The sequence below is a fragment of the Nannospalax galili genome, unplaced genomic scaffold, assembly GCF_000622305.1.
Source record: "Nannospalax galili isolate Female #2095 unplaced genomic scaffold, S.galili_v1.0 scaffold46, whole genome shotgun sequence".
Taxonomy (NCBI): Eukaryota; Metazoa; Chordata; class Mammalia; order Rodentia; family Spalacidae; genus Nannospalax; species Nannospalax galili.
This window is the reverse complement of record NW_008355790.1, coordinates 2,702,346-2,719,211: the sequence shown is the minus strand read 5'-3', so window position 1 is coordinate 2,719,211 and position 16,866 is coordinate 2,702,346. Positions and strand designations below refer to the sequence as shown.

The following is a 16,866-nucleotide window of genomic DNA, read 5'->3' as shown; positions in this document are numbered from 1 at the left end:
TCACTATGTAGACCAGGCTGGCCTCAAACTCACAAAAATCCACCTGCCTCTACCTCCCAAGTGTTGGGATTAAAGGTGTGTACCACCACACCCGGCATGGCATGTCTTTTTTTAATTTTGGGAAATTTTCTTCTACAATCTTGTTGAAGATCTGTTCCATACCACTATCTTCAGATTCTTCTCCTTCCTGTATGCCTATGATTTGTAAGTTTGGTTTTTTTTATGGTGTCACACAATTCCTGCATATTCCATTCTTGTGTTTTTAAAAATTTTTTCATAATCTTTGCTTGAGTGGCCTAATTCATCCACTTTTTCTTCCGATACTCTGTTTTCCATTTCATTCATCCTATTGGTGAGGCTTTCTCCTATCTTTTCTAATTGGCTTACTGAGTGTTTCACTTCTCTCTTCATTTCAGCCTGAGTATTCTTCAGTATTTCTCTTTTCTCAATTCAGAAGTTTATCCCTATCTCCTTCAGTTCTTTGATTTCTTTGTTTATGTGTTCTTTAAGTTCACTGAATTCTTTTATCATGTTTATAATTGTTCTTTTGAGTTCCATGTCCTGTGTTATCTCTAGGGTGTTCTCATTGTGCTCCTCTATAGGACTATTGGTACTTGGTGGGGATATATTGTTTTAGTTTTTCATGTTATTATTTTTTTCTCTGTGACTTTGACATGTGAATTTCTGTGCTGGATAGCTTTAGTGTCAACTTGACACACCTGGGTTGAGGGAGCCTCAATCGGGGAATTGCCTCTATTGGACTGGCCTGTGGCCATGTCTGAAGGGCATCTTCTTGATGAGTGATGTGGGAGGGCCCAGCTCACTGTGGGTGGTGCCACCCCTGGGCAGGTGGGCCTGTGTTGCATAAGAAAGCAGGCTGAGCAGGAGCCGAGGGAGCATGCCTGTAAGTAGCATTCCTCCATGGCCTGTGCTCCAGCTCCTGCCTCCGGGTTCCTGCCCTGAGTTCCTACCTTGGGCTCCCTTATGAACTGCGACCTGGGAGATGTAAGACAAATAAACCATTTCCTCCCCAAGTTGGTACTGGTCAGAGTGTTTTGTCACAGCAATGAAGAACAAACTAAGACAATTTCCTTCGTAGTTTCTGATTCTTGTGTGAGACTCAAGCCTTCCTTTGTTGAGTTTAGATCTGCTTCTTTTTGTAAACTTCATGTGTCTTTGTGGTTTACTTGTGGTTACTACAGCATGAAAAGCTGCTTGGTCTAGGCTTCAGGTTCTCTCTTTTGATTTTATATTGGAGTGACCAACCAGGATGCAAATTGTCTTCAGGAGTTCCCACAGAGGCCCAAGTGAGATGAGGCTCAGATGATATCAGGCTTTCTCCTAAGGTATGGGTCCCTCCAGGAAAGAGGCTGCCCTCAAGAATTTGGGGACTGGGCTGGCCTGAGAGAAGGACCTAGGATAGATGCTGTTCTCAGGAAGCTGGTGGCTGTGCCACCCAGGGAAGTAAAGGGAGGTGAGGGCAGGACTAGGCCTAGAGGGTTCCTGGGGGCTGTAGGGAGGAACTGGGTTGGTCTGGATGCAAAGGATCAGGAAGTAGTGGAGGCTCTGGGCGGAGAGGTTAGCCCTGGTGTCTGGGGTGCCAAGACAAGAAATGGGCCTGTACCCAGACTAGGAGGAGAGACTCAGTGGGGGAACTGGGAGGGGGAAAGAGGCTGGGGGGGGTCAAGGAGCACTGGGCATGCTGGACTTACCCAGGAAAGGTGCTGGTACCAGGACACTGGAGGCTGTGCAGCCCAGGAAGCAAAGGCATATGTGGGCGGGACCTGGTCCAGAGGGCTCCTCGGGACCAGGAAAGGTGTTGGCACCAGGCTGCCCCAAGGCTGTGTAGCCTAGGGAAGTAAAGGGCGGTGAGGGTGGGACCAAGCCTAGGGGGTTCCTGGGGGCCCACAGGGAGGAACTGGGTTGGTCATGAGTGGGGAATCAGAAAGCAGTGGCAGCTCTGGGCTGAGAGGTTGGCCCCAGTGTCTGGAGTGCCAAGACAAGAAATGGACCTGTACCCAGCCTTAGGAGGAGAGACTCAGTGGAGGGAGCTGGGGAGGTGAAAGAGGCTAGGGGAGTCAAGGTGTGCTGGGCGCTCTGGACTTACCCAGGAAAGGTGCTGGTACCAGGACCAGCTGTAATATATTTTTAACTTAATTATTTTAGATGTCCTTCTTCATCAGGAAATATAATCTATGTCATCCCTTTCACACCTGTATTGTAGTTAATTACTGATCGGTAATACTGCTAGGCCTTATTAACTTTAGCATGTTTGACAATAAAAGAATAAGTAAAACGTGATTGGAAATCATTATTATAATTTTGTCTTTTCTCATTGCAATTATTTTTTTCTCGTTGCACAAAGAAATTTCGTATACTATCAAGTACAACTTATTTTTTAATTTTCAAAGGTATCTAGAAGTATCTATTTCTCTGTGTTCACTAGCAGAGCTGGCCTGTCCAAAATAGCTGGCCTATTAAATTTCCAAATGTTGCCAGTTGTGATGCTATATGCCTCTAATCCCAGCAGTTGGGGTATAAGGACAGGCAGATCTCTTTGAGTTCAAAGCGAGACTGGCCTTTGTATCGACACTAGACAGGGCTGCAGTGACACCTGGTCTCAAACAACCAAAATTCCAAATGTAAACTGCATACAGGTTTTCTAATCTGGGATTCATCACAGTTATCAAATCTTGGCTTCACCACTCACAATGTGTTCTTGTGAATATTACTTAATATGTCTGAACTTTGTTTTCTCATTTGTAAAATAAAGATAAGTAAGCCTAACTTGGAAATATGTCTGCCATTTCCCTCCTCCCTTGGGCATAGCTAACCTTGAACATGGCCCACATTCAGACTAAGTCTAGACCCTGCATCAGAACGTTTGTCAATACAAATTTTAAGGAGACATTACCAATTGAATACCAATTGAGTCAGCATACAAAATAAAACTCATTGACCCAAACTCACACAGTTGTTAACAAGATTGAATGACAACTTATGAAAGCACCTAACACAGGAAACATAAACATCCAGCAATTGTATTATTCTGTTTTTTTGTTGTACAAAGTTATCAATAGGATGTATACTTCAGATTCCTAAAATGTTCAATTTTTTACTTTTTTTTTTTTTTTTTTTACAAATTGTAGCATCTTAGGATAAATGAATGGATAAGGGGAATATCTGCATTAAATAGAAGCTATTTTATATTAACAGCTGGTATAGTTTAGTGGCACAGAGAATTCATGACTACAATGTCCTTCCTTCAAAGTAAACCCAGCTGACCTCTTCTTTCTTGAAACACTGGTCTCTTAAGGTCTAAGATACCTTTACTTTATGTGATTCCCTCAAGTGCTGCTGTACACATTTTTATGCCACTGCCACGTGTTTAGAAGGCAGTCTTGTGTCTGTCTCCTACTTCTCATCTACCTTTTCTTTTGTCTAAACATTGAAGTACTTAAGAATCTAGACCTCAGCCCTAGTCCACCTTTCTCCCAAAGTGATGCACAGTCTCAAGACTAACACCTCCTGTACCTTTTAAAGACTATTTACACAAAAAATGCATTCTGAGATCCATAAAGCAAATCACTTATCTTTCTGCAGATGCTTAATATGCAACTGTTTCTTTGACTCCACATCAATTCATCTACAAATCTACCACTTAGAATACAAGTAAGTCCTAGTATTTGAGGAAGTAGAGTGTTTTTTTTTTTTTTTTTTTTTTTTTTTTTTGCACTAGTGCCCTCATGGAGGTTACAGTCATCCTTCCAACTGCCCATGAAGAACATAAATGAGGCTAGAAAGGGCTTGGGAATGCTTGCCATGCTGTCTGTGAGTTATGTGCTCCAGTTTATGAACTTTGCATGCTGATTTAGTTTACTTAATATATTATTTATTCAGCCTTTAATGCCTACACATTTCAAATGATGTAAAACAGTCCTAGGTGCTGGAGAGTTGAGTATGAAAGAGACTGACAGTCTGAGGAAGACAATCAGTGCAGCTAAATGTTGTGGCCTGAGATAGATGCCTGTGCCAGGCAAACGGGTGCAGTCAGGAAAGTTTTCATGAACAGTTGATACAAACTGGAGCTGATTCAGGAAAGCAAGTGAAGGAAGGAATGGCGTTTAAGACAGAGAAAGCAACTTGAGCAAAGGTGTGAAACCTCTTTCAGCAGCTGAAATCCAGCTTCTCCAGTCCAGTCAGCATATTGACTGACATGGAAAATGCTGGTAGCCAACAACGGCCCATTGACTGTACTGGAGATTAAAAAAAAAAAAAAAATGGCTTAGTCACTTGAAAATCATACACAGGAGCCTGGGCTCAAACAGGACTCTCAGTGTCAGCTAAACACCCTAACTATATTCCATGGCAGTTACCACTTAATCTGCCTGACCATTATAGCCTATGATATATCCTTGAAGTCAAGGGGTGAGGGTTTAGCTCAGTGGTAGAGCTTTTGGCTAGCTTGTGTGAGGTCCTGGTTCTATTTCTGACATTGCAAAAATTAACAAAATAATCAAGGTCAGAATGCAAATTGACATCATAGTTTCATGAATCTCTTTTGATCTTCAAATAATAAAGCAGATTTTAGGGAACTGTATTAAAACCTACTGTAGAAAACATTTTAAACAAGATTAATCGCCAGTAAGATGAATAGGTGAAGATAGTAGGATTATTACACATATTAATTCACCAATTCACTCAGACATTTTAAATATATGGTAAAACAAGTTAATCTCAAGTGATTCATTCTATCTTGATTTGATTCATTAAATAATATTGCTTACATTATAGGGAAGTATACCATATTCAGCTGATTTTCTCAACCTGCTAGATTTTCAAGAATATTGTTTTTATAACAATGTTGTTAATACAAAACACAAGATGCCTATAAAAAATATCATCGGGGTTGGTGAAAAGGCTCAGCTGGTAAAGGCAAGGCACTTGCTGCCACACCTGACAACCTGAGTTTGATCCCTGGGACCCACACGGTGGAATGAGAGAATTGACTCCCCCAAGTGGTTCTCTGACCGGCACACACACACCGTGGCATGCATCCCCTCACATAGACACATGCACACAAAGTAAATAAAAATATTATTGGGGCTGGAGGGATGGCTCAGTGGTTAAGAACGCTGGTTGTTCTTGCAGAAGACCCAGGTTTGAATCCCGGCACAAACATGGCAGCTAACAACTGTCCGTAACTCCATTCCCAGGGGATCCAACAGCCTCTCTGACCTCCTTGGGCATTGCATGACACAGGTGCATGTACCTATATGCAGGCAATACACACATACACATAAGATAAAAATAATAAATAAAAAGTTTTTAAATATTATCAAAAGTCTCAAGACATTTTTGGGTGTTCACTGTCACCATGCGATGTGTTTCATAGATATTTATCAATGCTGCAATAACAAGAGATTAGTCAGTTGGCTACTAATATTAACTGGAGATTAGGAGAGTAAAAGAGAACTTAGAAATTATGAAGGAAGTAGTCGTTCTTTCATAAGTAAACTGATGTCATAATATATTCATTATATATAGAATGAAACTTTTTATGTCTTTCTCTAGAATGGAAATTGTTTGAAAGTGTTGGTTTTATTTTTATTTGTGCTTTCTAACTTAATGTTCCCATATTTACATATAAATTATATTAAAGGCTAAACTATCTAGAAAAATAAGTATTAAGAAAATTTAGTAATGGTGGGGTAACATTCACAGCTGTGTACTTTTAAAACCTTCAAAATATCCACATTCAACCAGAATTTATTTTTAAAAAAGAGCGACTTAAATTTACCGAACAAATAATAAATCTCCAACTGTGGATTGCTTCTCATTCATTGTGTTTAGTCCTCCATGAAAGACTGAGCCGTGACTACACTGTCATGATTCTTCAAAATCTTACCAAGTCTTCTTTCTTTCCACCCCATCCTGGCCTCTTTCTGTGTGTTTTCCTTTGGCCCCATCTTTGTCTGACAGAAAACTAAATACATCCTGTTTTCAGATGCAAAGCCTCTTCGTCATCCTTTCATTTGGCTTCATCTGTTCGGTCTTTGTTCAGACGTTTCTCTTCTTAGAGGTTTTCAATGCTTATACTGTTAAAATAACAACCTTTATTTTCTTCACAGCCTTATGGCTATTTGGGATTTGTTTTCTGTTTAACTTCTTTCTCCTTCCGTGGAAAGCAAGCTTCACAAACCAGGTTCACCTTCTTGTTCATTGCTCTATGCCCAGGAACTCAGTGTCAGACCATAGTAGACTGAGTAAATATTTGTCTCGTGGTCCCAATCTGACAACACTGCTATCTCAGGGATTTTTTGAGGAACTTTCCTGGAGAAAGATGCTATGTTCTGAGAAAATTACCATGGCATCTGGTAATATGGTAAAATATTTCCATTTGTTACAAATAGACTCAGTAATGCAGGGAAAGACCAGCATATCACAGCCAAGTGTTTTGAAGTCAGAAGCTTAATAATGCAACACAAGCAAATCTGTAAATATACTACTTTAATTGTTTAAAGGAAACCATGATGGTTTTAGTATGTGCAAAAAATCAGTTTCATAAAACTCATTATTTATTCAGAATAAACCCATCTAAAAATAATACTAAGTATTGTTTCCAAAGTTAAAAGCTCCATCTCCCAGGGACCCAACACCCTCTTCTGATCTCTGCAGGCACTGTTTTCGCATGTACAGGCACACATACATACAGATAATTCAAAATCTTTTAAAATATTTTTTGAAAAAGCTCTAAATAAAAGAGCATCACTGGGTGTTCCCATAGAAAACCAGCAAGCTTGCTTCCAAAGGCCCATGTAAGGTTCCTCAGTCAATTCCTCTTGGCTCAGAATCTGCCTTTTAACTTTCCTAGTGCAGAAACTTTTATCTTCTCCATTCTGTTGGCTTACTAATCTTTGGAAATGAGTCATGTTAGTGCAACCAAGTTAGTGAATTCCTTCTCAGTCAACACACCAAAGTGTCAAGGCAGCTCGAAGTCTCCAAAACAAAATTGGGCTTGTCTTCCTTTCTTAGACAAAGAAGTTTTGGTCATCTCTTATTTTTGTTTTGTTTTGGAGACAGTGTCTCCCTGTAGCCCCAGCTGGCTATGCACTCACTATGTAGAAAAGGCTGGCCTGGATCCTGCCTCTGCCTCCTGAGTACTGGGATTAAAGGTGTGTGCCACGATGCCCGGCCCAATACTGCTCTTTTGTTCTCCTGTCGCCATTTCAGTCTCTGCCTGAATGTTACTCCTCTGCAGGGTTTTCTGTGATCACAGCATCATCATAGCGTTTGGTCAATAAAAGCATTTTGAGGGAGTTGTGAGAAAGAGAAAAAAAGCTAAAATGCGAATATACAAATGTGTTTAACTTTCTATTATTTTCTTTTCTGAATGATATTTGAAGGTTTGTTTCTGATGAATTTTAAGGGGAGACTTCATCTCAAATCTTTTTGTTGTTGTTTTGGTTGTTTTGAGACAGGGTCTCTCTTATAGCCCCAGCTGGCCTGGAACTCACTGTGTAGATGAGACTGGCCTTCATCTCTCAGAGATCTGCTTGCCTCTGCTTCCCAAGTGCTGGAATTAAAGGCATGCACCATCACACCCGGCTTTCAAGTCTTTTTTACAATTATTTATTTGTTATAGTATTTATTTAATATGTGTGTATGTGTACATACCCATTCTGTGTAAATGCATGTTCCACAGCACACATAAGGACATTTTGCAGGAACTGGTTCTCCCCTTCCACTCTATGGGCTCTGGGAAGCAAACGCAGGTTGTCAGGCTTGTCAGCAAGTGTATTTACCCACAGAGTCTTCTTGCTAGGCCAAAGGAGATGTTTTGTTGTTCATGGATAGAATGCCCTCTGTGTGACTGTGAAGGTCTCATATGAAGGCGTATACATATATGTATCTGAAGGTCATACATAGGCATCCTTAGCAGTTTGAGTGTACGTTATTACTGAGCATGCTGAGTAAGTGCATGCTTGAGAAGACGGTCAGATTTACACCCCACAGCTTCTGAAAATGCCTGATAAGCAAATGGACTTTTATACATTATTTCCTTCCTTATCTTTAGCCCTGAAAACCCAGAACAAATATACTGTTTAGGCTTGTGGCTTTATACATCATGTTAAACATGAAAACTGCAGAGGATAGGAAGAAAGACATTGGTTTGAGTAAAACTAAAAACTACGTTTTTTTTTTTCCTTTGTGGAAGGAAAAAGGAGTGGACTGTATGAGGAAAATTCTTGATTCTGCATGTCCCCAAACAAGACACTTAAAGCTTGCTGCTGCTTATAACCTTGGAAGAGCTTATTATGAAGGAAAAGGTGTAAAACGATCTGATGAGGAAGCTGAAAGGTAACCCTACCTCAAAGTAAGATCTTGTGCTACTGAATGTTGAAACAAAGAACAACTTGCCTTGTTTTCTCTTTAGACTGTGGCTTCTTGCTGCGGACAATGGAAATCCAAAAGCTAGCGTGAAGGCTCAAAGTATTCTAGGACTGTACTATTCAACAAAAGAGCCCAAACAGTTAGAAAAGGTAAAAACCCCCTTCCTATTTCTAAATTTCATTTATTTATGTATTAGTTCTGGGCTCAAAACCTAGGCCTTGCCTATGCTAAGCAAGAACTCAAATAGCGAGCCACATCCAGCTTCTCTTCTTCCTTTTTAATATTAGCATTAGCTTTTAATTGTTTTTTTAATTAGTTGTAATTTCTTGTTCTTTGAGAAGAAACTGGAGGATAAGTGGGTAGTTTTGATTAGCTCTTGTATTTCCTTAAACATACTAAGGAAGTTCATATGTTCAGAATTGTGCTAGATTTTCCATCACTGTGACAATTATGTGACAGAACAACTTACTGCTCACATCAGTGCAGCCAGGAAGCACAAAGAGAATGCTGCAGCAGCAGGCTTCATCCAGCTCCCATTTTGTTCCATCCTGACCCCATGCCCATCAGCCTAGAGGGTCATGTTACCCTTCAGGTTCACCCCCTTAATCTCCTTTGGAAACCCCTTGCACACATACCCAGAAGTGTGATTTATTATCTTAGAATTTCTCAATCAAGTTGACAGTGAAGATGAATCACCACAGATCTCCTTTCCTTTATTTAGACACTGCCTTCCCTGCTTTTACCAAAGAAAATCTTTGTATGCTAGGAAAATTTACATATACAAAATATAGCACTGCAGAAACTAAAAGAAAAAATATATTCCTAAAATTATGCCACAAATCTTTTAAGCCTGAGTAAATTAATACTTCCTTTGGTTTGAAGAAGTAACACATGACACTGATAGTAAAATATACAAAGAATTAAAAGGCCACCATGCCTGGCTTAAGGCTATTATATTTCTATGAAAATATAACATCATCAGTGATTGGAAGGTTTCATAAGAAATCCTACCACGAGGGTTGGAGAGATGGCTCAGCAGTTAAGAGCACTGGCTGTTCTTGCAGAAGACCTGGGTTTGAATCCCAGCAACCACATGGCAGCTAACAACTGTCAGTTCCAAGGTATTCAACAACTTCTTCTGTCCTCCCGGGGGACTGCATGACACGGCTGCACTTACATACATGCAGGCAATACACACATATACATAAAATAAAAATAATAATATATCTTTAAAATATTTAAAAAAAGAAAAGAAATCCTACAAGAAAGGTCCTAGTTGCCTGAGAAGCGTTAATAGAAAATTAGTAAGAAGCAGATAACAGCTGAGACTGCCTTCAGATACTTGAGCAGTCATGTGGACATAATTTCTTAAACTAATTCAGATTCATGGTGGTTGAGTGCTAGGCAAATGGGTTTGAGACCATGCAGTGGTTAACAGGGATTGTCAATTTGACAGGATCTACAATTACTAAGGCGACAAGCCTCCAGGCAGCCCAGTAAAAGATTATCTAGATTAGGTTAACGGAGGTGGGAAGACCCATTTTAAATGTGACACCAGGCCTTGGGTTGGGGGTCTCAGAATGAGAAAGCTGGGTTAGCAGGATGGCGCAGCAGGTGAGGGTCTTGCCACCAAGACTTACAACCTGAGTTTCATCCCCTGAACCCACGTGGCAGAAAGAGAGAATGGAGTCCCACAGGTCACACATACACAGAGAATGGAGTCCCACAGGTCACACATACACAGAGAATGGAGTCCCACAGGTTTTACACACACACACACACACACACGCACGCACGCACACAGAATGGAGTTCCACAGGTCACATAAGTACACACACACACAAGTACACACGCATAGAATGGAGTCCCACAGGTTTTACACATACACACACACACACACACACACACACATAATGGAGTTCCACGGGTCACATAAGTACACACACACATGCACACACACATAGAATGAAGTCCCACAAGTTTTACACACACACACACACACACACACTTACATACAGTACAATGAATAAACGCTTTAAAAATGAAAAATGAAAATGCTAGCTGAGCAAGCACATGAATCTTTCTCTCTGATTTCTAACTGCTTATTCAACATGACCAGCCGCCGCAAGCTAGCTCCCGCCTCTCCAACCTCCCCACCATGGTGAACAGTAGTGCCCTTCTCAAACTGCAAGCCGGAATAAAACATCCCATTCTTAAATTGCTTTCTGTCTGCTATTTGGTCACAGCAATGAGAAAAGTAACAAGTACAAACTATGTTCAGTTTTTATCCCCAGTTGTCTCTGATGTCGGAGCTCTTTGCTGGTTTGAACAGAAATGCCCCCCACAGGCTTATATTTGAGCACTTGGGTCCCAGCTGCTGCACTGCTTTGGAAGGATGTGGAATCTTCAGGAGATGGAGGCTGTTGGAGAAAGGGGCAGAACCTGAGGGTTTTTTACTGCCTGTTAACACTTCCGGACCACCGTCTGCTTCCTGACTGCGGAGGGGATGTGACCAGCCATCTCCTGCTGCCATGCCTTCCCTGACATGAAGGCGCAAACCATGAGCCAATATAAACCCTTCATTGCTTAAGTTGCTTCTTGTCAGGAATTTGGTCATAGCACAAGAAAACTAACACAAGTTCTAGCTCTCCCTTAGCATCAACATTCTCCTGATGACACCTCCTCGCAGCATGTTTCTTCCTAGGGCTGCTTTACATCTTTCCCATCTTGAATCTGAAAACTGAGACAGCTGATCTTCCACTGTCATGAACACACTTTGCCTGTGAAACTCCCCTCGGCAACGTGCATTCAGTGCCAGTGTAAATACATTCAAGGGGCATTCCTGTTGAACCATTTCCTGGAGATAGATTGTATAATTAGGGTTTTTTTTTCTTGGCAGCATTCCCCCATAATTTCATCTTGAAAATAATAAAGTGAAATTGTGCTTTCTTAGGCATTTTTCTGGCACTCAGAAGCTTGTGGCAATGGAAATCTGGAGTCCCAGGGTGCACTTGGTCTTATGTACTTTTACGGACAGGGAATCCACCAGGATACTGAGGCTGCCCTGCAGTGCTTACAAGAAGCAGCTGAACGTGGGAATGTCTACGCCCAAGGGACTCTTGTAGAGTATTACTACAAGATGAAATTTTTTACGAAGTGTGTTACGTTTTCCAAAAGGTGACTCAGTTTTTGTATTGCTATACCACTACAGTAGATGGGTAATTTATAATAAACAGAAATATGTTTCTCAAATTTCTGTAGTCTGTAAGCCAAGATCAAGGCACTGACAAGTTCATTTGACTGGCGAGGGCTGCATTCTCCAGAAGAACCTCATGCTATGTCCTCATGTGGGGGAAATGTCAAAGGGCAAACCACTCAAAGGTCGTGTGCAGCCTCCTACAGAAGGGCCTTAATCCCATAAAGGAGGGAGGGCCTTTGTGACCTAGTCATCTCTTAATTTTGTCACACTGGTAGCAATGAATGTTGCAGAGGAAACATTCACACCACAGTAAGATTTCGGTAACAATACGGATGCAGGTACTTACAAGAACCATGGGGTATTCTATATTAGATCTATCCAACAAAACATTCTGTAATGTTGGAATGAAAGCTGCTGGGCACGTTAAATATTCTAATGCCATTAAGGTCTGGACTTTTAAACTATCCAATTTTAATTAAATAGCCAGTATATCTAGTGGTGACCATACTGGCTAGCACAATTCTATGCCAATCACCATCAGGATTTCAGAGCTATTAGCTGAAGCATATTTCTTAACTTTTTAAAACACCAATTCCTTTATTTGTAAGCAGAAAATACTTTTATAGCAGGATTATAATAGTGTATAATACTTAGCATAAATGGACATATTAGAAATGTCTATTAAGTAAACTTTAATTATTCCTGTCATGCATTTCTATCACTGAGCAATTGAAATATAGCTTAAGTGATGATAGTGTTCAAAGACTCACACATGTCATGAACTATTTGGAAACTTTACTGAGTCCATAAAGTTCCATGTCGTTTTCTACATTTGTTTACACACACTGTATAAAAGCAGCAACCGACCAGGGATAAGAGAACTAGACACTTTCTGGAGGACCATCAGACTGGGACTGTTGATCCTACTTCCCGATCACGCTCAACCTTACTCCAAGCCCCAGGGAGGGGCAGAGATCAAGAGAAGATAAAGCAAGAAGGAACTGTTCTTCCTTTTTCCTTGACAACATCTTAGCTGTCAGGCAGCAGGCCACTTAAAGGAGTCTTTCTGTGCTCCCAAGCAGTGCCCAACCTGGCTCAACCTAAGACTTTGAGCAATTCTTTTTAAAAACTGTTCTTACACTTTCTTGTGTCCTAAAGTAAGTGGGTGCCAGGAATTGAACTTAGGTCATCAGGCTTGGTGGCAGGCACCTTTACCCACTGAGCCATCTCCCAAGCCTGAACAGATCTTTAAAATCTTTTGTTTTCCACTTTCCTATTCCCACTAACATTGTGGTTAACATGGAGTTGACTAGATCTCATTTTCTTTTTCTTTTTCTTTTTTTTTTGGCCATTTTGAGACAGACTCTCCTTGTAGCCCCAGCTGGCCTGCTGGCCTGGAACTTGCTTTGGAGACCAGGCTGCCCTCAGACTCACAGAGATCCACCTGCCTCTGCCTCCCAAGTGCTGCAATTAAAGGTGTGCACCACCACACCCAGCTAGACCTGATTTTCACAGAAATCTCCATATTTGCATCTCGATTGTGAAAGCTAGCTATTTTGTTGCACATTTTCAAGATATACTAGTTTCTTGAAGTGTTAAAGTGGTACTGTGTGACTACTGCCCAGATTTAAAGTTGATGTTTCAATGTGTGAGCCAAAGGAACATAGAATTCTTACCACTCTCTTAATTTGTTCATATTAAACTTAAAATATCAATAAGAAAAATATTTGTTTCTGATGGCTAAGCCTGATGTGCATGACAAGGAAGCTATTCTCTGTCTAGCTTATCTTTCTCTGCAGTTAGTGGATTGTGTTCCTTAAACCCTTCATAGCACAGCAACCTACTTCTCAAAAGGAAACAGGTATCACTTGGAACACAAAATTTCCACACATTGCTTTATGAAAATGTCAAACTGACATCCTTTTAAATTTCACCATTCACATCCATCCCATCAGGATAGCAGACTACGATGAGGTTCACAACATCCACATGATAGCCCAGGTCACCGACTGTCTCCCAGAGTTCATCAGCAAAGGCATGGCCATGGCGTCCTTCTACTATGCACGGTGTCTCCAGCTTGGCTTGGGCATCCCAAAAGATGAAGCAGCTGCCAAGCACTATTATTCTAAAGTAAGCTTGGGAATGGCAGAGGAATTCACCTAACTAGGAAGGGCTGGGTTTTCCTTAAAAGTTGAACAGTTTTCTGATTACTGTGTTTACTAATTACTGTGCCAATAACCTGCAGTTATTTGAGAGGCTGTGCAGAGTTGTATACATTTTTGGTTGGTTCTTGATAGCATAATTAAGCTCAGATAACACGAAGTCCTATTTTGGTGTAAATAAGTCTCTTTAAATCTGCTGCCACCTGCAGCTAAGGGCCTACCACCAAGCTCATAGGGCCAAAATGTTCATGTCTTCACCAAGAAAAAGGGTTATGTCTTCATTCTAATATCATAATTAGACAAAGTTTTTAATGTCTTTAAAGCAACACAGCTACAACAATTAAAAATCTCATGAGTGTGAGTACTTACCTTTTCCTATTTTAATCTATAGGGTCACTTTCACAGTAACTGTTGGATAGGTTTGGGGGGGGCATTGTGACTAGTAACTGTAATGAATTTTTTAAAAAGCTCTACAAATCTTAGGTCCATGACATTCATGAGCACAAATGACAATTCCATAATTCACCCTGTGTGAGTAGCTTTTTGAGATAGTTCTCACTATGTAGCTTAGGTTGGCCTGGAATGCATGACAATCCCGCTGCCTTGAGGGGCTCTGAGATTACGGTTGGTTAGTGCCACCATGCCCAGCAGCATCACCATCACCATTAACTTTGCAATCAGGAACAAAGGAACGTGGTTTTATTTTTAATTTTTTCAGTCTTTTTTGAAGCAGGGTCTCCCTGTAGCCCCAGCTGTCCTGGAACTCACTATGTAGACCAGGCTGGCCTTGAACTCAATCTGCCTGCCTATGCCTCCCAAGTGCTGGGACTACAGGCGTGCGCCACCACACCCGGTTTTATTTTTATTTTTTGTCTGAAATCTGATATTATACTACTTAAACTACTCTGCATATTAAAAATCACTTATGAATTCCATCCCAGGCTTTACTTTGGAAAAACTAAGTCACAGTATCTGGGAATGGGCTACCACCATACCTGCTGAATTTCCCTAGGGGATTCTAATGTAAAGCCAAGTTTAAGAACCCTGAACTACTGTGTTCAAAATAAAATTTCCAACATAATGAACATAGCTGACCTCTGGGATATTTAACATCCCACCATTGTAGTAGTATGAGCAATGAATGTGAACAAAGCTAATCTAAATGCTTTCTGCATTATACCAATCTCCAAATCAGTTTTACGTTCTATATCATCCATAGAATCATTTCTAAATATGGAGAAAAAGTTAGGAAAAAAAAAAAAAGACCTGAAACGTGGTATATACATCCTAAAAAAAACAGTGAACAAACAGTAATATTAGAACTGTTTTCCACATAATGGGAGACAACAGCCCTGCTGCTATCAGTGCATACACTAAGACTACATGTAGATCACTGAACCTAATTAGGCCATTGTATACTATGGGGAAAGCTGATAAAATGGAGAAAATAGAGGCTGTAAATGAGTGAGGGGTCTAGAATAATTATATCCAAAGAGGCATGCAAAAAGAAATGGAGACCATTTCATTCAGAGCAAAATATGAGGGGGTCCTGACAGTGATGGTCACTGAAGTGATAGTGTCCTACAAAAAGGAACTGTGGGGAAGGAAGAGAATCAGAGCCAATGACTATGCTCCAGAAAAGGTAGAGCAGTAAGACAGCAGGACCTGGACTTCAGGCCTTGATGCATGCCTGGCCTCAGCTCACTGTCAGGCTAGTGACTTTGTCTCTTAGAGTTTCTAAGTGTTGTATATTCTCCTAGGACCTGCCAATGATTCTAAAGCATGAGGAGAGAAATTTCAGTTTAACGTAAGGAAGAATCTTTTTAGTGTCACAGTTTCAGAAACAAATACAAAGTTTTCTTTATAAGATGGTGACTTCTCACAAACAGCAACTTAAGCAGCTTGTGACCAATGCCTTGGATATGAAGAGACAATTTCTGTTCTGGAGTTTGCACTAGGTAACCTCTGATGTCTCTGCCAAACACCTGATATTCTAGAAATCATGCACCTTAACACTTTCTATATATCACTATTTAAACATAATAAAACTATTTATTTTAAAACAAATTATAGCCAGGCATGGTGGCACATGCCTTAATCCCAGCATTTGGGAGGCAGAGGCAGGCAGATCCCAAATTATAGACTCTGTTGTTCACATAATGGTGTAAGAACAGCTTGAGGCTGAACGTTAATGTTTTCCATTTCATTTATTAGAATGATTTTTGTTTATACTTTAAAAGATATGTGTATATGTGCATATCTGAGCGTCTGTGCACATGTGTGTGCAGGTACCTACAGAGTTCAGAAGAGGGTGTCAGATCCTCTGGAGCTGGAATCACAAGTAGTGTGAAGCAAACTCTGGTCCTCTGCAAGAGCAGCAAGGCTCTTAACCACTGAGCTATCTCTCCAGCTCCCTCTTTTGATATTAACATATAATGCTTAACTTCTTTTTATACTGTTTTGATGTTTTTCCCATTTCAAATAACAGGGTTGTTTTGATTCATTTCATGTAGTTTAACTTAAACCTTTATTTCTTTTAGGATATCAAAATACAAAGCATCTTAATTAAGAATTTCCTTGGGGCTAGAGAGATGGCTCAGCAGTTAAGCACTCTGGTTGCTCTTAGAGAAGACCCAAGTTTGGTTCCCAGCACCCATGTCATGCGGCTTACAACTGCCTGTAATTCTAACTCTAGGGGATCTGACACCTTCTAGCCTACAAGGGCAATCCACACATGTGCACATAATATAAAAAGTTTAAAAAAAAATCCCTTAGGGGCCAATGAGATGGTTCAGAGGATAAGGGTACTTGTTATGAAAGCCTGGCAACTTGAGTTCAAAGCCCAGAGCTCATATAAAGGAGGGCGAGAACTAACTCCACCAAGTTGTCCTCTGAACCCCACATGCCTTAGCACATGCTCCCACTCACCCCAGTAATATTTTAGGAGAAGTAATACAAAAAATTTTAAAGAAAAATAAATTCTCTTGAGAGCTGAGGTATAATACGCTCAGAGGTAGAGTACTTGCCTGGCATAAACAAGGCCCTGGATTTGATCTGTAGCACTATACACAAGAAAGATATTTCCTTGAAATTCTTACTATTTTTAAAAAC

The 16,866-nt window shown here is 40.5% G+C and overlaps 1 protein-coding gene across 1 annotated transcript in view; it reads left to right on the top strand.

Moving 5' to 3' along the window:
* Lrp2bp (LRP2 binding protein) overlaps positions 1-16,866 on the top strand; it is a 28,843-nt gene that overhangs the window by 11,477 nt on the left and 500 nt on the right. The window contains exons 5-8 of the mRNA XM_008853586.3: positions 8,219-8,361; positions 8,438-8,543; positions 11,348-11,571; positions 13,549-13,723. Coding sequence (XP_008851808.2) covers positions 8,219-8,361; positions 8,438-8,543; positions 11,348-11,571; positions 13,549-13,723 — 648 coding nt within the window. The remainder of the gene's footprint in view (positions 1-8,218; positions 8,362-8,437; positions 8,544-11,347; positions 11,572-13,548; positions 13,724-16,866) is intronic.